Raw genomic sequence first — 24,543 nt, forward strand, 5'->3', positions numbered from 1 at the left:
AGGTGGCAATGCACACCTTTAGTCCTTGCACTTGGGAGGCAGAGGCAGGTAGATCTGTAAGTTTGAGGCTAGCCTGGTCTACAGAGCAAGTTCCAGGACAGCCAGGGCTACACAGAGAAATCCTGTTTCCAAAAACAAAACAACATAAACAAACATTGCCCCCCAATCTACATATGGGAACTAGAGAGATGACTCCACCGGTAAGAGCGCGTGCAGCTCTTGTACTGGACTCACATGGGGGCTCAGACATTTGTCTCTCCAATTCTAGGGAAGATGGTGCCCTCTTCTGGCCCCATAGGGGCTGAATGCATGTTGTACACATATACACATACATGCAGGCAAAACACTCATACACATAAAATAAAAATGAGCATCTTTAAAATCGACATATTGCACTTATATAAAATGTCTAGGCTAAAGGAAATCTATAGACAGTTGATTTGTGGTTGTCTAGGAGTGGGATTGGGACCTTATGGAGATGGTGGAGGTGAGAGGCTAAGGAGTTCACTTTAATTAATTTATTTTGTTTGTTTTTACATGTCTGCCCGTATTGCCTGCATGGATCTGTGAGCACCACTTGCATGGACCACCGTATGAATGCTGGGAATCAAACTCAGGTTCCCTGGAATAGCAGCCACTGTTCTAACCACCTGTGTCATCTCTCTAGTCCCATGGATCAGGAGTTGAGTATCATCCTCAGTCACACAGCAAGGTCCAGGCCATATTGGGCCACATGAAATTGTCTTTAAAAATGGGGAAAAGTCGAGGGATATGGCTCAGGAAGTGGAGGCAGAAGGATCAGAAGTTCAAGACGATCTTTGACTACTTACAATTGGGAATCACCCTGTACCTTATGGGACCTCATTCCCCAAATGAACAAAAAACAATAGAGTAAGTTTTGTAGAGAGTGAAAGGTGGCTTGTTTTGGTGGGGTGTCCATGGACCATGGTTTGCAGTTAAACCAATGACATGTGGAAGCAATTAGAGGTGCACGTGGAGCCCATATTGAACATTGGAGATCTTTGGGGTGTCGTTGCAGGTTCTTGGATAACCCACTCAGAATCAAGAGAGGGTGGTGTGGAGATTACAGAGAGTGTTTGGGGTCAACAGAAGATGTTTCCCATGCCTCATTGAAAGAGCACTGACCTATTATATATGAGGCCCTGGGTTCCTGAAACTCTTGGTACCGCAAATGAATGAATGATATAAAAGCTGTTTAGAAGTTATTGGCTTCAAGGGTCGATTGAGGATAGCGAAGAAGGAATAATTCGGAGGCTACGGATGGCAGTTTATTGGTGTACACTGAATATTGATGAAGGGTGGACTGGAGGTATTGTTTGGGAGTAACAGTTGAGAGAACTATGGGAAGTGATTTGGAGATGCAATTCAGACGTAAAGAGTGATTTGGAGGCTACTGGAGTGTAGCTTGAAGCACACACTCTAAGGGCATACTATGAAAAAATGTGCATACAATTTTGACATTCATGGAGGGTAACTTGCAGGTCTAACCTAGGGTCAACAAATGATTTCTACATGCTTGATCAATAGAATTGTGTGTAGGTGCAGGCCAATGACAGCAGAGAATGGCCTAGCCTAAAGGTACTGATTGAGATCAGACAATACTTTGGAGCTATAATTTGGAGGATGATGGAAGGTCGTTTTGGGGAGCATCTAGGAGACGGCAATAGGAGCTTTTGGGAGTACTTTAGAGGCGTGATAAAGGCTTATAGATAGCACTTGGGATATTGTCTTGGGGAAGAGTGACTTGGAGTCAGAGGCTCAGGGCGGCTCACCTAGGGGGTGTGGCTTAAAGCTCTGCCGCCCCCAAAAGCGCGTGCGCACAAACTCCCCGCTTCTTCTTCGTTTCTGGTGCTCCCAAAGCAGGAAAACCTAAGACCCAAGCTGGCGCCTGCGCACTTTGTCTCTGCCGCTGCTGTGGTCCCGCGCCCCGCCCCCCTCGTCCTCCAGCCCCCTAGGTTCGCGCTCAGCAGCGGAGGTGGTTGTGCAGCCAGAAACGGACGTCCTGAGTTAAAGGTGAGGGGCGCGGGGCCGCCGCCCACGGCGGGGCCACCGCACCTCCCCCACCATCTGGGGGTCCCCCATCTGCTCCTGAAGGCGAACGCTTGTGCTTGCGGTCAAACGCGGCCCAGAGGTAGGGAGCAGGCGAGGAGGCGCGCGCCCAGGGACGAGCGGGGCGCTGCGAGGGAAGGCGCGCCCACTAGATCCCTTTGGGCCTCTACGGACCCCACCTGCGCGCAGTGCTAGGACCCTCGGTGAGTAACCGTTCCTGCCAGGAGAAGAAGGGTGGGGACAGGGCGGGACGAGTCCTGGAAACGCCCACAATGATGGACCTGCGCGCGCAGTACACCCTCTGACCCTATGCCCCCACCCCTGACCCCTGCCTGACCTGACGACATCCCTTTTAAACCCCAAAGTCCTGGCAACCTTGGCCCAGAACCTTCAGTTCTACCCCAGACCTGACTATATTTTGGCATGGTGTGATCTTGAACCCCTTCTTTGTCCGCCCAGTTCTGATTCCCAGCCCCAACCAGGTTTGTCTTTGGTCCATACCCTTGCTTGCTTGGTCGTATCCTGTCTCCGAAGCCGTTGTTTCAATGCCCAGCAGTAACTCCGATTCTGATCTGACGCTTGACCACACTGTTCTTTAAAATGCTTATCTCTGAATCCCTTCCAATCAAATGTTCTGACACTCTGTAACCCTAATTTGTTCCAGTTCTATCCTGATTGCTGACCTCTGACTTCTGTAATGCTCCCCCACTTACTGTGTCCCCCTCCCCTGCTCATCTCCATCATGGCTCGCTACCTTTAGACATTCCTTTCTGTCTCCTGCAGTTCTCTCTTTTTCTGTCCCAGCAGCACCACCTCATCCCTGTCTTCATTCTGCCCGGGTCTTTTCCTGTTGCTGACCTCACCCTGAACCTGCTACCCTTTTCCCTCCCCTGATCACTGGCTTGGCTCATCTCAGTCATGCCTTCTAGCTATTGTTCTAGCCGATGTTTGTCTCCTTGTACTTTCTGTCCTCTTCTGAACCCCAATCTTCTATCCAGCGTCTCGTCTTGGCTGTATTCTTCTTTTTAGATCGGATTTGTCTATGTAGCCTTGACTGTCTTAGAACTTGCTATCTACTCCAGGATGGCCTCAAGCTTGTGATGGGATCCTTTTGCCTCTGCCTACTGAGTGCTAGGAGTCTAGGCATGTACCAGCACCATACACCACCTCTGTTTTTAGACAGGGTCTTACTGCATTGCCTAGGCTGGTCTGGAACTTGGACTCATTCTGTCTGCACCTCCAGAGTGCTAGGGAGTGTCCCACCATAGCTGGTGCCTGCTCTGCCTTTGATCTCCATCCTATAGGGACTTTTTCTGTTTTATATCCCGCGCTCATTTTTGTCCTAACCTCTTAAACCACCCCCCAAAACAAGTCCCCTATTTTACCTGTTACTGTAACCTTCCGACTCATTCAGTCCCTCCTCCTTCCAACACCCATTTCCTGTCTCTTTTCCACTCTGGATCTCATTACACCTTGCTTCAGAACTTGAAGGTTCTGCTGTCCCCGGGGCTCCTAAAGTATGTTTCTTCTGCTCTTAACAGGAGCAGGCACTTGTAGGCCCCGTGTGGCAGGTGGCATGGTTTGTTTTTTGGGGTTTTTTTTGGTATGGGATTTCCCCCTCCTCCATCTCCATCTCAGACCTCACACAGAGCTTACATTTCTCCTCCTGCCCCAGGAGTGCATGGAAATGTTCCTACACCTCCCTGCTCTCCCCAAATGTGAAAGAACAGCCTAAATTAGTCATTGACTCTCTGGGAGTCTCAGAGGTCTGCATTGTGTTTCCAGTCTTTCTATATTGGGGACCGTCCCATGGTGGATATGGGAGGGGTGGAGGTTGAAATCCTACTAGGTTGAGACAGACACCGGGTATGTTTGCATCTTTGAAGTCATGGTGTCTGCCTTGCCTGACTTTGATCTTGGGGGTATGCTCTCTGCTGTCCGGGAACTGACAAAACGAAACACTTTTCTAGGTCACAGACTTCAGGACTTGGTAGGGGTGGGATGAGAGAAAGGCTTCGTCCCTTTTCCTTATGAAGTTCTCAGTAAACATTTTAGTACTAAACCATCCCCTCCGTCGGCATCCCTGCGCGAGTGTAGGGCATAGGCGGTGACTGTTACTGGAAATTAGAATCAGGCCCGTTCAGCCTGGTAGCACTATGTGCCTGGACCTCCAGCTACCCACGAAGCGAATGTTGGGAGGGTCACTTGGTCCCAGAAGTCCCTGTTCAGCACAGGACATAGCAAGACCTACCATTTATTTATTTGCTACTCAAATAGGGTCTCACTATGTAATTCTAGCTGGCCTCGAACTCCTTTATAGACCAGGTTGGTGTTGAACTCACAGGGATGCACCTACCTCTGCGTCTGGAGTGCCAAGATTAAAGGAGTGTGCTACAACACCTGGCAAGACATAGCCCCCCCCAATACTTTATATATTTTTAACTTTTTTGAAACAAGGTTTCTCTGTATATTGGCCTTGGCTGTATTGTAGACAAGGCTGGCCTTGAATTCTCAGAGATCTGCCTTTGCTTCTGGAGTGCTGAGATTAAAAAGGTATGCCACCACACTGGGCCCCTTTTATATTTTTGACAAAATAAAATATAATAGGAGTTAAAGGAAAAAAAAAACCCATCACGTTGAAGTTGGATAAAGTAAACCAACAGAAGGAAGAGACCCCAAGAAAAGGCACAAGAGTCAGGAGTCTTATAGAAATACTAAACTGAAGCTGGGAGGCGGTGGTGCACGCCTTTGATTCCAGCTCTCAGGAGGCAGAGGTAAGCAGATCTCTCAGTTCCAGGCCAGCCTGGTCTACAAAATGAGTTCTAGGCTACACAGAGAGACCCCGTCTCCAAAAACCACAGTCAACCAAACAAAAAGCTAAAAATGAAACTGAAAGCTATCCTATATAGATGCAGAGGACATGGCATGACATCTCTTTTACAAAGTGGGAAGACGAACCGGGTGGTGGCACACAGCTTTAATCACAGCTCTTGGGGAGGCAGAGACAGACAAATCTCTGAGTTCGAGACCAGCCTGGTCTACAGAGTGAGTTCTAGGACAGCCAGGGCTATATAGTGAGACTCTGTCAGAGAATATGAAAACAACAAACAAATGAACAAACACAGTGGATCAGTGCTATAGCTGGATGAGTTTCATCCCTAGTGTAGTAGAAAAAAACAAGTAAAAACTCAGGCTCGTCCTGTAGTAACAAGAACATGAGATTCCTGTGCTGTCCAGATCCTTGATTTTAAGGATAAATAGGAAGACCAATCAGAAGCTAACGTGTTAGTTTCTTTCACTGTTGAGTATGAGTGAGGAATGTGAGACCCATTTTACTTATCCAGAACATTTATATAAACCTACTGTCCTAATCTATTTGGTCAATAAGTTACTAGAGAAGAAGACTTCCAGGAGTTCATTAGTGAAAAACACTAAGCTATCTGAAGGTATTTTGTTTTTGTCTTTTAGATAGGAAGATGAGTTCAAGTGATACGGGACAATGGCTGACTAAAAAGTACGTTCAGGAGTAGGGATCTTGCTCAGAAGTAGATTCCCAAGGCTCCGAGTTTCATCTCTAGCAGGCACATTCCTCAGGTCAGATCGAGTGGCAACAATGTATGTGAAATGTACCTGGTTCCTGCATATTTTGAAACAGGGTTTCATGCTGTAAACCCAGCCTGGCTTGGAATTCCAGTATTTTATCCTCCCTGGTGCTGGGATCACAGGCGGGTGTTGTGTGTGTGTGTGTGTGTGTGTGTGTGTGTGTGTGTGTGTGTGTGTGAGAGAGAGAGAGAGAGAGAGAGAGAGAGAGAGAGAGAGAGAGAGAGAGAGAGAGAGAACGGAGGCAAGCATGTGGATGTGCACAACCTTTAGGAGTCAGCTGGCCTCTTGCACCATGTTGAGTTCTAAGGATTGAGCTCAGTCTTCAAGCTTGGCGGCAAGCACCCTTTTTACGTACCGTGCTAGCTCTGTTAATTTCGTGTATGTGTGTCCTTGTATGTGAGGGCTCGTGTGGAGGTCAAAGGAAAACTTTACACATTGGTCCTAGGTCCCTAGCTCGTCTGAGGTAGGGTTTCTCATCTGCAGAGTACTCCAGGCTGGTTGGCCCAGGTTTCAGGGGAATTCCATCATTGCCTGCTACTTTGCTGTGGGAGTGCTATGATTACAGACCTGCGACATTGTGTCTGGCTTTTATAGGAATTCTAAGGATCCAAATGTACATTGTCAGGCTTGCTTCACCAGTGTTTTTCACCACTAAGGCATCTCTTAGGATGCCTCCATGAATACTTTCACTTCTTGATTTTGGATAGTGAGAATTCAGACAAGGTTACCCAAGAAAAGGAAAAACAAACATACATACATCTGTTTCAGATTTATTGGGTGATCCAGCTTTGTCTCAAAAGAAGCATTCAAACATATCTGCTTGATTCAGTGGGGAGGAACACTTGTCACTATAACAGCGACACACTTTGAGTACTAATACCCAGCCAGTTGCTGCATCCGCGCAAGCTGTAAACGGATCAATCACTTGCTTGGAACAACTTAATGTGCGTCTGTTACCATTTTATAATTGTTTTTCTTTTTTTTTCTTTTTTCTTTTTTTTCGGAGCTGGGGACCGAACCCAGGGCCTTGCGCTTGCTAGGCAAGCGCTCCACCACTGAGCTAAATCCCCAACCCCTATAATTGTTTTTAAAGACAAGGTTTTACTATAAAGCCACTGGCTGTCCTGGAACTTGCTTTGTAGACCAGGCTAGTTTCAAACTCAGAGAGATCTACCTGCTTCTGCCTCTAGAGTGCTGGATTAAAGGTCTCCTTGCCCGGCAAATTAGTGTTCTATAATTAACATTGAGGACTCTGAGTCCCCATAATGTTCCCTTCACAATCCCGGTTTTCCTCTTTAACAGATGGGGATATAGAGGCGCAGAAAAGTGAGTTTTCTACGTCGTCACATACTGTCACTGTGAGTGGCAATAGAGTTAAATCCTTGACTCACCGTTTACTATTTGGGCAGGGTCCATGTGTGTTTAGAGGTTAGACCATCTTCTAGTCTGTTAAAATAGTGTGGCTGAGGCTATACCCAGTGGGAGAATGCTTGCTTAGCATGCTCCAGGTCCTGGGTTCAATTTCCAGTGCTGAGAAAAAAAATCATGCAGGGGCAATGATGTATGGGGGTGACTCGGCCACACTTGTCTACTAACTATATCTTCCCTATTTCCATCTAAACTAGTATACCTCTGTGGGTTTTATTACTAATGATTATTATTGTTGTTGTTGTTTAAAGGTTTTTTGGGTTTTTTTTTTTTGTTTTTTTGTTTTGGTTTTCAAAACAGGGTTTCTCTGCATAACCTTGGCTGTTCTGAAACTCACTCTATAGACCAGGCTGGCCTTGAACTCAAGAGAGCCCCCTGCCTCTGCCCCTTGAGTGCTGGAATTAAAGGCATGCGTGTGCTGCCACCAACGCCTGGTTTTAAGGTTTGTTTTTATTTTTGTGTGAGTATCTGTGTCAGTAGATGTCACTTGTGTAGTGGTACCCATGGGGCCAGAAAGAGGGTGTTGGATCCCTGAGAACTAGAGTTGACGGTTGTGACCCACCTGATACAGATGCTGGGAAGCAAACCACAGTCCTTTAGACGAACAAGTGCTCTCAATCACTAAGCCAGATCTCTCAAGCCTCAGGTTTATTCTTCTTTAAAAACAAACGGACAGGGCTGGAGAGATGGCTCAGAGGTTAAGAGCACTGTCTGCTCTTCCAGAGGTCCTGAGTTCAATTCCCAGCAACCACATGGTGGCTCACAACCATCTATAATCAGGTCTGGTGCCCTCTTCTGGCCTGCAGGCATACATGCAGGCAGAAAGCTGTATGATGTATACATAATAAATAAATGTTTTTTTTAATAAATGTTTAAAAAAAACGGACAAACAAACCAAATTGTTCAAATTGTTGTGGCCGGAGAGAAGGCTCAGCAATTAAAAACACTGGCTGCTTCCTCTTCCAGAGGAACCAGATTGAATTTCCAACAGCCCCATGATGGTTCGTGTGTTGCTCCAGTCTTGGAGTCTGCTGCCCTCTTCTGGCCGTCACAGGCATTGCACATGGTACCCAGACATACAATCAGGCCAACACTCATCCACACGAAATGGTGACACATACTTCTTTAATCCCAGAATTAGGGAGGCAGAGACAGGTGGATTTCTATGAGTTTGAGGCAGCATGGTCTACACAGTGAGTTCCAGGACACCAAAGGCTACATAGTGAAACACTGTCTCGGGGGGGAAAGAGAAAAGTAAGTAAAATCTTGACATTTTTTAAAGGTGTAATTTTTTTTAAAGATTTTATTTATTCATTTTATATATGATGAGTACACTGTAGCTGTCTTCAGACACACCAGAAGAGGGCATCAGATCTCTTTACAGATGGTTGTGAGCCACCATGTGGTTGCTGGGATTTGAACTCAGGACCTCTGGAAGAGCAGTCGGTGCTCTTAACCACTGAGCCATCTCTCCAGCCCTAAAGGTGTAATTTTAAGTACGTGTGTTTATGGGTGTGTGTGTGTGCATGTACACAGGTTCCCTTAGAGATATTAGATTCCCCTGGAATGGGATTAATAGGAGGATGCTCGGAATCAAAGTCACCTCTGGAAGAACAGTATATACTCTATCTCTATATACCATCTCTATCTCCACATGTATTTTTATGATTAGCCATTAGTGATTTGGTGTGAATTCCATGTACTTTTGGCTCCTGTTGTCTATTTTGTTCATTTTACAGATGAGGTAACCTAAACTCTGAGGCTCTGTCTGAATTACTTGCCTAATTTTTCATCTCTCTTGTCCCTGGTTATAAACATCCATTTTCCCAGCTGGCTGTAGAGTTCGAGGCTAGCCTGCTCTACAAAGCAAGTCCAGGACAGCCAGGGCCCTGTTACACAAAGAAACCCTGTCTTGAAAAACCAAAAACTACAAAAAAAAAATCCACTTTCCCAACATGCTCAGTGGCCTCCTGCAAGGGGCGTGGGGAGGAGTCCGTGGTTGCCAAGAGGATGTCCCCACCAGTGTGCGACTAGCTGATCACCAGCCCACTCCTTGCCTCCGCCAGCATACCAAAGGAGGGGGAGGGGAGGAAAGAGATGAAAGGGTCCTTTGTGTTTCACACAGAAATTTCACAACCAGGAAGATAGGTGGGCTCCCGTGGCAGCAGACCTTGATCTCATGTGACTGAGGGAACTCTTCTCCAGGCTCTCCTCCCAACATGGGACACCTCTAACAACCCTCCATGTTCATATGTGGCATGGGCTGCTGTAGGGCTTAGGTTTGGGTTCTGAGGTCACAAAATAGATTGTCTTCCCTGGAGTACAGGACGTTTGATTTGTGCCTGGGACAGGCTCGGAGCCCAGGTAGCGTTGTGTTGAGGGGCATTATAGGGACTCGGAGTTCTCAATTTCCCTGTCTGGTGTAAAGCTTTGCTCCAGGCTGGAAATGTTACGGGGCAAGAGTGGGGGAGAGCACCGATAAAGAAGTGGAGTCTTCTTATTCTTTCTTCTCCCAGGAGCAGCAGCCATTGGCTACTTCTAACCGAGGCTCCAGCGCTGGTGTCCTGATTCCACTCCGTCTTATGCTTGTTTTTCTTTGTTTTGTTCTTTTTTTTCTCTGTGTAGCCCTGGCTGTCCTGGAACTAGCTCTGTAGATCAGGCTAGCCTCAGACTCTGATGTGCCTGCCTCTGCCTCCTGAGTGCTGGGATTAAAGGAAGGTGTGCACCACCCAGCCTGGCTCCTTCTTTGGTCCTTATGTCAGTCTGTCCTCAGTCAGGCCCTCAGCTTTCCACTGGTAACATGGTTCAGAGGAGATTGTTGCTGTGCCATCCCTCAGGTTCGTAGGGTATAAATTATGGTGTTTATCAGGATTATTTGTTCTGGTCTCTCTTTAGAAAGGTTAACTTCTCTGTGCAACTTGGAAAATCATTATCTTAATTATGGGAGAAATTGTCCCAAGATATATGTATGTTTGTGTGTCCATCTGTCTGTCCATCCGTCTGTCTGTCTGTTTCACAGTTTCCTAGCCCCCATGCCCCGAGGTGCTGTCTTGTGTAGGCAGGCTCCAGTGGCTTGGGGATCTGGGCAGCCCGAGAGGCAGTGGCTCCTCCCACAATTCTTAGAGCTTCTTCCCTAGTTCTCTCGTAGATATCTTCAGTGAGGAGAGTGTTCTCTGCTTTCTCCTTGACCATGTTGGGCACCCTAAGGCACCTGGCCCCCGAGACTGTCTTCCCAGGGGTGGACCTAGCCCTGGAAGCAGACAGGTAAGGGTTAAAAAGGTGAGGGCCAACCCCATTCCTGTCCAGGTAGGTTGGGCCTTTACCTAGTGGGAGGTAGCCAAGACAGCAGTCACTGCAGTTCACTTGTACTGCCAGGAAAGCGAGGGCCTGGATGAGACACCCATTCTTTGTAAGCTATTCCAGGCTGCCATACAGCACTCGGGCATTGGTGAGTACCTGGACCAGGGGCATGAGATGGTAATGGCACTGGTGTTGAGGAAGTTCCCTTCCAGAGATCAGAATCTGAGGAAGAAGGACCCTGACAATATAGGGTAGCAATGGGAGGGGTGGTGCTCAGTATGGGAGGATTGGGGAAGCAGGGAGTCCTCACATGTCCCTTTTCCTTTCTTGATACAAAACAATTCTTGGCTGGAAAATGGAGGAGAAGGGACCGGGCAGACTCAGTCCTCTGTACTCGGCCTTTTGCCCTTTTCAGAGTAGCCTTTTTATCAGATCTAGTGCCGCAGAAAAGACTAGAAACCGCTGTTCAGGCATCTGTATCTGCTCGACCCTCTGTTCGCCCAGAGCGATAGAAGGGGGTGTGCTGTATATTTGGGGAGCACTGGGGTCCAGACTGGTCCAGACTGTATGCGTTTGCTCAAGTGGTGGCAGGATGTGGAAATGGGGCTCTCATTGACAGTGTTAGAGTGCCACCCAGGTGAAGTATCTTGCTTGTAAACAGTCATTACTGCCAGGAATTTTTCTCAGCCATGGTGTCAGAAGGGCAGACCTGAAAAACCTGCTGGGCCTGCCTCTGGGTGTGTGTGTGTGTGTGTGTGTGTGTGTGTGTGTGTGTGTGTGTCCCCGCATGTGCCCTCTATAGCTCTCTTGGTGCAATCTAACCAAGGACAGGACCACTGAATAGTAAGGCAGAGCTCTGGTGTTGATAGGAGGGTCTCAGAGGTTTGTGTGAGGGTGTTAAGATGCTGGAACTGTCTTACTATCTCTGTCTGCTGTCAGGCAGTCTGAAGTCCCAAGGTAAGTGTACAGAACGTAGAAGAGTAGAAGCAAAGGTTCCTGAGTCAGGTATGGAGGAGTGGGGCGTTGACCCATGTCTAGCCTGCCTAGTGACCCATGACTCATGCCCTAACTATGTCCCTGAGGTCAGACTGATGGGGTGGAGTCAGGGTTCCTGACTGGACCCTGTGTTGACTCCAGGATACTCTAATTTTCTAAAGAAGGAAGGATTGAGGCCCTCTGATGTGGAACACGAGACTAATGTTGGTGTAAGGTGAACGGGGTAACTGGACCCAAGGTGGGAGGAGTTAGGTTTCTATTGGGGTGGAGCAGGGTTCAGGCAAACCTTGTGAAAGTTTTCCAAATTAAAACGGGTCCTGGGAAAGGAGGAGTTTCGGGGGCTGAGGGACCAAGGAAACTGAGATGAGACATTAAAGATGTCCTACCATGCTGGAAGTGCTCGGATGGGTGGACTTGTAAGACCCTCTGCAGAGTACATACCATCTGTAAAAAGGCTTGTGGGATTGCCTCACCATTGCTATTGAGTCCGTGAGTCCTTTGAGGGAGGGATACAGACTCTGTGGGACAAGCAAGAAGTCTACAGAGAAAACTGGGAGTACCTTGGAGGCAGTGTGACCATGTCCCACAGTGCAAAAATGGGGAAGGGGCTTCCCGATAGGCTTTCTTTTTTTTTTCTTTTTTCTTTTTTTCGGAGCTGGGGACCGAACCCAGGGCCTTGCGCTTGCTAGGCAAGCGCTCTACCACTGAGCTAAATCCCCAACCCCTTCGCTAGGCTTTCTTGACTGTGGGTCTGCTCTACCATGTCATGCCAAGCTGTGGATTTCAAGGTAGGTTAAAACGAGAACTCGGCTATCTCCATTATGCCTTCCCAGTCACCTGCCTTGGAGGCTAGGACAGGTGGTAGGAGGTGATGTCACCTGCTTGCCCAGCTGGGGACTAAGCAGGATGTGGGAGGGAAGGAGCAAACTCCAGAAAAGCAGAAGGAGGGCTGGTAGCTAGCCAAAGCGGGCTCCATGGTCAGCCAGGGCTTCTAGGGACAGAAAAAAGGCAGGTCATGTGGATGGTACTTCTCACCCATCCCAGCAGGATAACGTCTGTATGCTAGTCTCACAACAGGGTTGGAGGGAAGACGGGTGAAGGGAGCCTGAGATTACGGGGCAGCAGGATGGAATTAGGAGTATAGATGTACATTCCCCCCTGAGGCCTGGCTCAGCTATCAGCATTTATTCCCCAGCTGGCATCCATTTGTGGACTACTCGCTGTGTGCAGCAGTGTTTGGGGTGTTGGGGTTACCAGTATACTGGAGCAGACATGCTTCCTGTCTAAATGACAATACAGGCAAGAGCAGTGTCTTGTTCCATAGGAGTTTTGAGAAGATATCACTCAGGGGCCACCTCTGAAAGGGACATTTAAGCCCCACGGTGAGCTGGGCATGGTAGTGCCTACCTGGAATCCCAGCATCTGGGAGCTAAGGGAGGAATGTCGCCGTGAGTTCGAGACCAGTGTGGGCTACACAATGACTTTCAGGCCAGCCTGGGCTGCAATAATGAGACCTTATGTCTAAACAAAAATAGCCCCAAAATGATAAGCGCGAAACAAGATTCAGGTGGTAGGAGGCTGGAAACAGCACCCTAGACTGTGGCCAAGCCTGGGCCAAGGCCTGAAAAGCTTGATGGATGGTCCAAGGCGTTCGACAGGAAATTGTTGGGGTTGGAGCTGTTCCCATAAGAGGGGTGGTCCTAGGATCTGCTCTTTGCTGGGGAATTATTTCACCTCCGTGTGCTTTCCGCCTCTCATCTCAAAAGGAAGGTTAATAACGATGGACCTCCTGCCTGAGGCCTTTCAAAGATTCATTGTGACATAGCAGGTAGCTGTTCCAGGCACCCAAGGCTGCATAAGTGCTCACTGTTGCTATACGTAGTTGACTCTCTACTGTTCATTCTCTCCCTAGGTGAGACTCCTGACTGTGGCCTATGGGCCTCTGAGGAGGCGTTGTAAGTCTGCCCAGCTTCCCACATACTTTGTTAGCACTCAATGGGAAGGGAACCAAGGCACCAGGCCAAGCAGGTCCGAACATTGACACAGAATCTGAGCAGGAAGGCCAGGTAGGCAGGTGGGGCCCCGGGTACTTTATATCCGTAGCTGGAGCAGGGGAAATGGGGCTGGGCTAGAAGCATCCAGGGCGGATGCTTCCTCAGTGCCTCCTGTGTTGTATCTGCCAGGCCTTATCCAGCCCTCAGCCACAAGGTCCAAACAGTGCAAGGATGGAAGTCAAAGGTCAGCTGATCAACTCTCCTACCTTCAATGCTCCAGGTCAGTGGCAGCTTCAACTTTCTATTGCCCCCCCACCGCACCCCCCGCTGTCCTGAGTCTCCCTGTGCCTGCTTGGGAGGGGTTGGCCCCTGGACCTGCAGTTGCTCCACGATGTCCTAGCTGTCCTTACCTTTGCTCCCTTTGTGCAGCTGCCCTGTTTGGAGAGGCTGCCCCACAGGTGAAGTCAGACCGTCTTCGAGGGCTGCTTGACCGCCAGCAGGCCCTGCAAGAGACCCTGAGACTGAAACTTCAAGAGCTCAGGAAAGTGTGCCTGCAGGAGGCGGTGAGGGCATGGCCCCAGGGCTGTCATGCAGGAAGGGATGAGGGGCTAGGGCACCTAGGCAGGCAGACTGCAGTGATGGGTGCCTAACTTCTTGTCTTGGCATTTAGTAGTTTTGGGTACCTTGTCCTCAGAGTTTGACTTAGGGGTCTCAGAATCAGTGAAATATGGTGATACTGACCATATTTCTTGCCAATAATTAAAAATCTCCCACCTCCCCAAAAGGAACAACTGTTTTAAAAATTGGGCAACAAAATTCATCCGGAACTGATACGGGGACTGTTTTCCTTCCCTCCACTTGTCCCTCTCTCCATCCATCTATTCATCTGTTTTTTTGAGACAACGTCTCACTGAATAGCCCAGGCTAGCTTAGACCTCACACTGTAGTCTTGGATAGTCTCTCGCCCATGCCTCAGCTTCCAAAGGACTGGAATTTTAGGCATGACCCACCACACCCGACAGTAGTTCTGACTTTACCCTTCGTGACTGTCCACATACTTTACCTAAGCTAATAATGGGTTTCAGGGACTGGGGAACTAGTTCAGTTGGCCATGGCAGTGTAAGGATTTGAGTTCAATCCGTAGAACCCATGTGAAAAAGAAAAGCAGGTGTGGTGGCTGAGCTTATCACCCTAGTGCTGGGGAAGGGAAGGTCAGGTGGGCCTGCTGACCAGCTCACCAGCCTAATCAGTAAGTTCCAGGCCAGTGACAGAGGACAGGGTGTGTGTGTGATAGGTGGCATCCTGAGGAGAAACATCTAAGATTAGCTTCTGGGCCACACAGATACGCACGCACGCACGACTTTAATTGGAGTCAGAGAATGTAGCCCCAGTATTGTATTGTGAGGACTGGGCTTTTATCATTATGAAAACTAAGAACATAGACCTTCAGATTTCTAAGGTCCCTATGCTCAGTGGCCCAAAGCCTTGAACCACTAAAGGACTCAGAGTCCACACATCCTACCCTGGGTGGTCGAGATCTTGAGAAGTGGAGTATTGAGCAGGGCCAAGGCTCTTGGGAGGGCTAGTTTCTGACTCTTACTACTTGATGCTATCCCTCTAACTCTTGGAGTCTCTGCCCCCATTCCTTTCAGGAGCTAACTGGTCAGCTGCCCCCTGAGTGCCCACTGGAGCCTGGTGAACGACCTCAGTTGGTCCGCCGGAGGCCTCCTGCAGCACGTGCCTACCCTCCACCACACTCAAACCCAGCACACCACTCCTTGTGTCCTGCTGAGGTGAGCAAAATGACGCTTGTGAGGGGCAGGGACAAGCAGGGGCAGGATGACAGTTTATGGTGAAGAGGGGAAGAAGCCGAGGAGGGACAGGGTTTGAACAGGGGGGTTCCTCGTGCAGTATAGGAACCCAACTCTCTCAAGACAAGCTTCCCATCTTTAGGCAAACACACAGGCCCAGCCCCTCATCCTGTCCCCTGAGGATAAAAAAAGCTGCTTTCTCAGTCAAATAGAACAGGCCCCTAAAAAGAACGGGCTCTGCTTCCTGTATAGATGGGCTCTGCCAACTTCCCATTACTATGCCTAGTCATTTCTATTATTTAGTTCTGTTCCTCACCTTTTGGGTTGTGCAGGAACTGGCTCTTGAGGCCCTGGAGCGTGAGGTATCAGTACAGCAGCAAATTGCAGCCGCTGCCCGCCGCCTGGCCCTGGCCCCTGACCTCAACGGAGAACAGAGGCGGCGCAGGCGCCAGGTACAGGTCGATGCTCTGCGAAGGCTGCATGAGCTGGAGGAGCAGCTCAGGGACTTCCGGGCCCGCCTTGGCCTCCCGGTGCTCCAGCCACTGCCACTGTCTTCGGGAGCACCAGTCAATGCCCAGGGTGTCTGCCTGGGTACACGCCTTGCTCAGCTCAGCCAAGGTAAGCTAGGTCCCAGCATCTTCCCAGTGAAAAATAGGTCTAAGACTGGACTGTCCCTAATGTATGTGGGTGTGGTGGAGTGCCTGAGTGGCCATTGAAGGCAGAGAGGCCAGCAGGACTCAATACACTCACCCATCAAGGAGAGTTGCAATAACCTGACGTGAGATTCAGAGAGGGCTTGAACGGTAGGCAACGGGAAGATGAATACTGACGCTCATGGCGGTCTTGAATTCAGGTAAAGGTAGATGCTCTTAGGTGTGGCAGGTGAACCTAGCCCCCTTCAACATTCTAGGTAAGCCTTCTACCATGCAGCTACAGCCCTAGTTCTCTGTTTAGATTTTAAGAAGATTTATTCATGTTTATTTACATGCATGTGCCCCTGCATGTGTTTACGGTTACTGCATGCCGGCAGGTGCTCACGGAGGCCAGGGGCTTTAGAACCCTTGTGACTGGAGTTGTAGGGTGTTGGGAGGTGTCTGGTATGGGAACTGAAGCCAGGTCCCCCGCAAGGGTTGCATGTGTTCCTAGGCACTGAGCCATCTCTCCCGTGCCTTTTTTGTTTTTACTTTTTATTTTGAAAGAGGGTTTTGGTAAGTTGCTCAGTCTGGCCTTGAAGTAACTCCATAGTCCAGACTGGCCTTGAACTTGTCACACACACACACACACACACACACACACACACACACACACCCCACTTCATGAAGCCTCTTAGGTAGCTAAGGTTAACGTCTATGTCTGGCAAAGATGGGTTCTTGGGGAGGGGACACAGTCAGTAGTCCTTAGGTAGGCTACACAGAAGTGCCTATATCCAGTGGTATAAGGAGCTAGAACCCAGACCTTGACTGATCTCTTGCTTCTCCATTTCTCACCTGTAGAGGATGTAGTTCTGCACTCGGAGAGCAGCTCCCTCTCAGAGTCAGGTGCCAGCCATGATAATGGTGAGAACTATTCCCTTAACCTGTGCTCAGCCCCTCCTACTATAGCTCCTCCTTAGCCGCGCCCCATGTCCCTATGTGTTCTTAGTTTCTCCTTTCACTGCCTTCCTCTGCCCCAGACCCTACAGGTCAGTCTCTACATTACCTTTTTTGCCTTGCATCATTCATCCTTTAGCTTGTTGAAGCCTATCCCAGCAATGCCCCTCCCCTTCACATGCCCCTCCCCTTCACATGCCCCTCCCCTTCACATGCCCCTCCCCTTCATATGCCCCTCCCCTTCACATGCCCCTCCCCTTTGAGCCTGCTCTGCCCCTTTGGGCCCTCTCGTTGAATTTTACCTTATTTTTCCTTCTACCCAGAAGAGCCTCATAGCTGCTTCCCTCTAACGGAGCGCCCCTCCCCACCAAAAGCCTGGGACCAGTTTCGGGCGGTATCTGGGGGGAGCCCCGAGCGACGTGCCCCATGGAAACCTCCGCCATCAGATATTTATGGGGACCTGAAGAGCCGGCGCAACTCTGTGGCCAGCCCCACCAGGTAAAGAGGAACCCGTTTTCCCATTTCCCGGGACCAAGAGTGGGATCCTGAGCCTGGGTTGGCAGGAGGGCCTACTGGTGGGTCCACTTTCTAACCTGGGTCCCGATGTGGGCCTGCCATCTCTGTCTAGCCCCACACGCTCGCTGCCCAGGAGTGCCTCCAGTTTTGAGGGGCGAAGTGTGCCTGCTACCCCTGTCCTCACCCGGGGCAGTGGCCCCCGGCTCTGCAAGTAAGGGGACTCTTGAGGGTGGGTCTGAATATGAGAGGAGGAAGACTGTAGTCCTAACTGTAGATGTTGAATTACCCGAAGATGTGGGACTTGGGCAGCCGGCCTTTGAAAGGCGGATAGAAGTTGGAGTGGGAATTGGAGGCAGAGGTGTGAAAGTGGGGCTTTCCCGTGTTTTCTTGGATGCCATTTTCTTTCTCTGAATCTTTGTCTCTTCATTTGTGGAGTGTGATATCTGCCTTTGAAAGGCACGGGCACAGTGCATGTTGGGTAGCATGTGCAAATGCCTACTGTCTGCTAATAATTGATAGCATTCGTGGCGGATAGTAACTCCTTCTCGCATTCTAAGACCCCTCTGAGGAGATGCCGTCATTTGCATTTTATAAATGTAGAAAATGAAGCACAGAAAGGTTAATTAGGTAACCTGTGAGCAAACCGAAGTTCTCATGCTTGAACCCATGGAAATTTATGGAATCTAGTGTCAGCCTCGAAGCACTATACTATAATGTTTCCTAAATGTTAAACATGTCTATTTTTCCCATGCCGTGAACAGAAGCCTCGTGTTTTAGAGGGCCTACATTCTGTGCATGGTGGGACAGTTGTTTGGGGATGGTTCATAGGCGTGGTGGGTTAGAATTCAGCAAGGCCTTTAGTTCCAGGCATAAGGCCTAGGACTTCCTTCAGGAGGTAACAAGGAGCCATAAGGATAACCTTAGGGGGAGACTAGGAGCCCCTGGGTAACAGAACAGTACCTGGGTGTGCCCTTCCTTAGCTACTGCTTCCTTCCCAGAAACATTTACGTAACCCTACGAGCGTGTACCCCATCCTGGTGTACATTTTCACGCCCTATGCGCCAGCTTCCCTGTGCGGGAGCGAACTTCACTGGCCCATGACATTACACGCACTGCTCAGCGCTATAAGAAGGCAGCTCCTAATACTGGTCCCATTTTAGAGCAAGGGGGGGGGGGCTCAGAAAGAGATGGGGCAGCCAGGGCGCTCATCATCTGCATTCTTTGTCTGACCCTGCCCTTGTTACCTCACCTCTGCTCTCCAGACCCGAAGGCCTCCATCCTCGTCAGTGGTCCGGTAGTCAGGACTCCCAGATGGGCTTTCCTCGGCCTGACCCTGCTTCGGATCGGGCCTCTCTCTTCGCAGCTCGTACGCGCCGCAGCAATAGCTCTGAGGCCCTGCTGGTGGACCGTGCAGCTGCTGGGGGAGCTGGATCACCACCTGCTCCGCTGGCTCCCCCTGCTGCTGGTCCCCCAGTTTGCAAGAGCAGTGAGGTGCTGTATGAGCGCCCCCAACCAGTCCCTTCTTTCTCTTCCCGTACCACTGGCCCCCCAGACCCTCCTCGGGCTGCCAGACCTAGCTCGGCTGCCCCTGCATCCCGTGGGCCCCCCCGGCTCCCACCTGTGTGTGGAGACTTCCTCTTGGACTACTCATTGGACCGAGGCTTGCCCCGCGGTAGTGGCGGGGCCGGTTGGGGGGACCTGCTGCCTGCTCCTGAAGTTCCAGGACCCCTTTCCCGCAGAGACGGGCTCCTTGCCATGCTCCCAGGTCCTCCACCCATATATGCAGCTGATGGTAGCAGCCCCCTCCTCCGCAGCAAGGACCCCAACAGCCGTGCCATCCGTTCCAAGCCCTGTGGCTTGCCCCCAGAAGCCGTGGAGGGTCTGGAAGTGCATCCAAACCCATTACTCTGGATGCCCCCACCCACCCGGATACCTCCAGCTGGTGAGCGAGGTGGCCACAAGAACCTTGCCCTGGAGGGGCTGCGGGACTGGTACATCCGGAACTCGGGACTGGCCGTTGGTCCCCAGCGCCGGCCAATGCTCCCGCACGTGGGGCCAACACACACACCCTTCCTCCATGCCCGCTGCTATGAGGTGGGCCAGTCATTGTACGGCCCTCCCAGCCAGGCACCGCTCCCGCACTCCAGGAGTTTTACAGCGCCCCCTGTCTCTGGCAGGTATGGGGGTGCTTTTACTGATGGGTAGGGGTATTGCTACAGATGCTGAAGGTATCCTGACCAGGGAGCACTTTGTCACCATAGCTGCTGAGTGTCGGGACCACAAGAAAATGAGCTGTAGTCTTGGCATGGGGTCACTGTCAGACATAACTTTTATTAGTCCTTGGGGTCCTGAGGAGGAGGATCTTGGGTGTTGGTGGCAGGAGTTCTTTCCCAAGCTTTAGAAGGGTTTTTCTGTTTTCCATAGTGTGGGGCAGCTGGCAGTGAGCCTTGAAGTCAGGGTGCTGGGAGGAAGGGACTCATGCTCTCCCTGGCTTTCTCTTCCAAGCTTACTCCATGCTTGAGAACCTGAAGGTGCTATCCTGTAGCTGTCTCCACCTCTTTAACAAGCTCTTCTCCTCTCTCTGTGTGTGTCCTATCCGTCTTTTCCTCTCTTACCTTGTCCTCCCTACCTGTCTTCCGGATTCCTGCTGTCCTTTCTAAAGATACTACACGGATTTCCTGTATCCCCCGGAGCTGAGCGCTCGTTTAAGTGACCTGACGCTAGAGGGGGAGCAGTCTTCCAGTTCTGATACCCAGACCCCAGGGACACTGGTCTGACCCTAAGCCCTGTGTCGGTCTGGACAGACAGACTCCAGTCTGAGGAGCACACACAGTCAACCTCGCTGAGCCCTGAGATGTGGTTGTTCTTGGTCCTGCGGGACAACTGCCTGATCTCACAGGACCCCTGGCTTCCTTTTGGCCCGGGAAGATGTCTGATACCCCCGCTTTTCTTCTTACCCTGTGCTGGGGGTCTGGAGGGCCCCAGCTAGCTTCAAAGAGGGGGATAACGGTGTGGCGACTGCTTCTTCCTCCATTTCTGTTTACACTTGTGATTTAGCATTCACTGTCTTTGCCCAACACTCGGTGTTTTATAAAAGGGAAACTGAGCTCATTCCTGGTTGGGTTCATTCCTGTCCCCGTGCCCAGCCTGTTCCATTCCAGAGCCACCACCCTGCCTCAACAGAATGGACCACATAGAGTCTCGGGACTAGGACTGCTGTGAACAGAGCTCCCTGCCTCCTCCCACTAGAGTTCTCGAGCAGGTGGGCTTCTGTCTACATTTGGAAGGATGGGAGTCTAAGTAGGGTACCTGAAGGAGTTATGTCTCTGTCTCTGCCCATAGCCTCTAGGATGACCTTCCCCAATGAGAAGGCCGTACAAGAGGTTGTCAAGAAACAGAGCCATTTGAGTATGTTGCATCCTGGGATGCTGCAGTGGTTAAACCTGGCAACTAGTACATGCCAGTAAAACCCTCAGGTGACATCTGGCCATGGGCCACAGGCCACATCATGTCCTCCTTGGCATTCCTTCTATTTATCACTTTTTAAACAAATCCACATAAGGTGTGTTTTCTATATTGTCTGTGACTTTCTGGAGCTGGGGGTTCCCCTACCCCCTTTACCTGGTGTTTAAATTTTTCTTTTTGTACCAATGGATCTGGGCCCAAGACACTACTCACACTGGACGGGGATTTCTATAATAAATGTATAAACTGAACTTGATTCATTCTGTGTCTGCCTCACACTTCTAGTTAAGTCAGTATCATTACAGACACACACACACACACACACACACACACACACACACACACAAACATATATATGAGACCAGGAACTCAGTGTGTAGCCCTAGCTTGCCTGGGACTTACAATGTACTTGTACTCACTGGCCTTGTATTCAGAGATCCACTTGTACATAAATAAATGGTGTTTACAACCATGGCCAGCCAGAAAAAATATATATTTATGGGAAGAAAACCAACTGGAAATAGCTTATAATGGTGTCATGTGTTATGTTTCTTTGAAACAGATTGTATGTAGCCAGGACTGGCCACAACTTATAGTCCTCCTGCCTCAGCCTCCCCAGAGCTGGGATTACATGTGTTACCATGTCCAACTGTCATGTTTTGACTTCCCTCACTTCGTGAGATGGGACAGCTTTTTTGCCTCCCTAGTTCACTTACAAGAGCCAATCCAGAATGATAGTACACAAATGCATACCCCTCTGTTTTAACTAATTGAGAAGTAGCAGGTTTGAGGACCATAGTAGTCACCATTTCAGCACCTATACATAAACTAGGCCAGGTAGTGTCCAGCAGAACTGAAGACAGCCACTGGATTGTTCATTGAAAGGTACAAAGACCACGCAGGAGGCCAAACTAGCTTGAGATTCAAAGGCTTTATTGTAGCAACACTATTATATGTGCCCCATTCCCAGCTGGGGCTATCCCTAGCCAGTCCCACATGTTGGTCCTTGATACTGAGAACATTGTGGGGGAGGGAGAGAACCTTGAAACAGTTGGAGGGAGGCTATTGGGTCTACTGAGGGTTAGGGTTATCTGAATTCAAGGGTTCAGTGTGGTCAGGGCTGAGGACACTTGGACTTAGGCTCAAGATTTGACCAGGTATTAACCTACGTTCCAAGTTGTGTGGGGTCTGAAAAATCTTTAGAGCTCAAGATTTGAGGATGTCTTGCCTTAGGGCCTAGCTTTGAAGTATGGAAGACCATCGAGTCCCACATTTGGGTCAGGGGAGTATCTTGGGGTCCAGTTTTGAGATTGGCCACAGATGCTGTGGCTTAGAAATCCAGTTTCAAGGCTGGATGTAAGCGACTGAGTCTCAAATTGAGGGCTGAGGAAGCCTGTGGTCCCTCGGTGACGGGCTAGAGGCTAAGAGATGACCAGTTTGGGGCTGCAGTGAGCAGTCACAGGTGCCTTTTCTTGGACAGGCCAGAGGGCTCTAGGCACCTGTTTTAATGACTAGGAAAGGTTTGGTCTTGGGTGTGGGGTGGGGGTCCTCTAGATCCAGAGTATAGTTGCCAGGGTCCTAGGATCCAGCTTCCTGCTCCTGTCCCAGTGCCTCTAGAAGCAGTCCCATTGGTGTCCGCTTTAGACCGATGCTCTCGATCTTGTTCTCAATCTTGTTTTTAAGGTTTCTCAGGCGCAGTGAAGCATGCAGCAGGATCACTGTAGACGATATCAAGAAATGTGGGATTCACCCAGAGGCAGGCTAACTGAGTGGTGAGTTCTCAAAGCCTGCTGTGGGGGATGTAGCCAGGAAGGACATCCCGGTAAATTGGGACTTGGACAGTTTAAGACACTTAACCCTGGGGGACCCGCCAAGAAAGACACATTTAATGGAAGTATGTCTGTCCTCCAGGGTTTCTAGCTCCCTCTTAGCTCAGAAACCAGCACCCAGCAGGCCTGCTGTTCAAGCATGAGCTGGCCATTTCCCCAGATAGCAGGGAGAGGAGAGACTCACAAAGCACAGGCGCTGTGATGCAGAGCAGGAAGGTGAAAGCGCCGCCCACGGCCCAGAGAATGAAGAGGCTAACGGCAAGTACTGCAGCCAGGCAGGCAGCAGGGTGACTGCGACGGCAGCGGCGCACAGCAGCACGGGTTTCAGCAGCCCACACCAACACCCCGAGGGCCACCGCCACTACCAGTGCGCTCAGGAGGGTGTGCAGTGGACGAATGTACCTGCAGGAACAAGAGCACTCAGCTAGCTTCACTGTACACCCAATCCTGGACCCCAAGAGTTGTGTTCCTGTTTCCAGACTATGCATCCCAGCATAGTCTCACCAGGCCAGTCTCCAACACGTCCATTCCCCAGCAATTCCTGTGGAATCTCAATTCCTCGGTACTACAGTCCTACCAGATCCTCACATCCTTCTAGAGGTCCTAGGCTGCCAACACTTCTCTGGTCTTTAACTTTGGACCTGCAGGACTTCTTTCTAGTATTCCTACATCTGCTCCCACATTCCTCTACGTTGACTTTAACCCTGCCAGATCCCCCATCCAGGCCTTCAGTCAGCCGTAAGGCACCTTCCTGGTGTCATCTCCTTCAAAAGGCCCTCCCTCCACTACCCTGTTGTTGTATAGAGCCACCTTCCCCCAGTTGCTTGAATGGACAGACCTATTCTTGGTTTCTGTCCCACTCTGATAACCCTGCCCAAGTCCCTCTTCTAGATTGTCTGTCTTTGGCCTCAAGCTTCTCAACTCTGCGTCTTCCCTCTGGGCCCAGTATGAGCAGGTTCTCTACCAGCTCCCTTTCCAAGCCTCATCTTTACCTCACCTCCACCTCTGTCTTAGCCCTTCCAGGACGCCCATAATCTGCCCTATCACTCATATCGCGGAACCTCTTAGATACTCTCACATCCCTGTATCAGTCCTTCCTTAAGTCCAGAGTCCACTTCCTAGCCCACATTCTACTTCAGCCCTCCTCCCCTTTCTACCCAGGTCTTGTGTCTTTCCTCCAGACACCTCCCCCATCCCACCTCCATGACCCTCCTTATAACAAAGATCTGCCTCCTTCAAATTTTCCCACCCATGCCCCTTAGACCTTCTTATTCTACCAAATTCACACTACTCAGTCTAGCATTCCCCTTAGATTTTCCTCATCCTCAAAGACCTGCAAGTCCACCCAGCGTCCGGCTAGTATCTTTAGCCAATCGCTACCTCCCTCCCTCACCCGGCCAGAGCGAGACTGATGCCAAAGCAGAGAAGGTAATTGGTTTGGTAGTAGAGGAGGTTGTTGATGACGCGGTGACACCATCGTTGTGGATCGCCTAGATCAGGAGCTGCCAAACGTGCAGACCCCAGGACAAAGTCGTCTAGGGCGCGCAGCGGTGGCAGCCGCACCTCCGACATCCTGCGGGTTGCTGGACCAGCCCAAAGGGCGGTGAGACTACAACACCCAGTTATCACTCACTGCATCGCAAGGCATGTTGGGAAATGGAGTCTAAGGACGCGACGACTATCAATGCAACCATACTGCGCAGCCGCAGACATGAGCGTGACCAGAAACTACCAACTCCAGTAGCAAAGACTGCTGGGAAAACGAGCCTCGCCACGCGGCAAGAAGCTCAAAGCTAGAACTTCTCTTTACCCCTGGGCGGGGCACCATGCCTGACTGTGCAGGCTGTGCGTTGACTCAACGCTGAACATACTAAAAATAGGAAGTCAGATCCCAAGCCGGATTCCACTTCCTGTCAGAATCCTAGAAGGTCACATTGCCCCT

The 24,543-nt window shown here is 50.2% G+C and overlaps 2 protein-coding genes across 11 annotated transcripts; one reads left to right on the top strand and one right to left on the bottom strand.

Moving 5' to 3' along the window:
• The first annotated feature begins 1,966 nt into the window (after positions 1-1,966).
• Positions 1,967-21,026, top strand: Ccdc120 (coiled-coil domain containing 120). Of its 10 annotated transcripts, XM_087600066.1 has the most exons (13): positions 1,967-2,273; positions 9,727-9,938; positions 10,239-10,365; positions 13,310-13,463; positions 13,581-13,671; positions 13,821-13,954; positions 15,044-15,184; positions 15,535-15,820; positions 16,696-16,758; positions 17,115-17,289; positions 17,420-17,518; positions 18,570-19,484; positions 19,970-21,026. In XM_087600066.1, exons 5-13 carry the CDS (start codon positions 13,623-13,625, stop codon positions 20,082-20,084), a joined length of 1,977 nt encoding a protein of 658 aa, XP_087456192.1. In that variant the 5' UTR covers positions 1,967-2,273; positions 9,727-9,938; positions 10,239-10,365; positions 13,310-13,463; positions 13,581-13,622; the 3' UTR covers positions 20,085-21,026.
• Positions 21,027-21,686: 660 nt separating this feature from the next.
• Praf2 (PRA1 domain family, member 2) lies at positions 21,687-24,324 on the bottom strand. The gene is given in 3 exon segments (NM_001109013.1): positions 21,687-22,490; positions 22,786-23,003; positions 23,995-24,324. Coding segments are annotated over 3 exon segments (537 nt in total). The 5' UTR covers positions 24,174-24,324; the 3' UTR covers positions 21,687-22,350.
• Positions 24,325-24,543: the final 219 nt, after the last annotated feature.

This window comes from Rattus norvegicus, chromosome X (assembly GCF_021556685.1).
Source record: "Rattus norvegicus strain SHRSP/BbbUtx chromosome X, alternate assembly SHRSP_T2T, whole genome shotgun sequence".
NCBI lineage: Eukaryota > Metazoa > Chordata > Mammalia > Rodentia > Muridae > Rattus > Rattus norvegicus.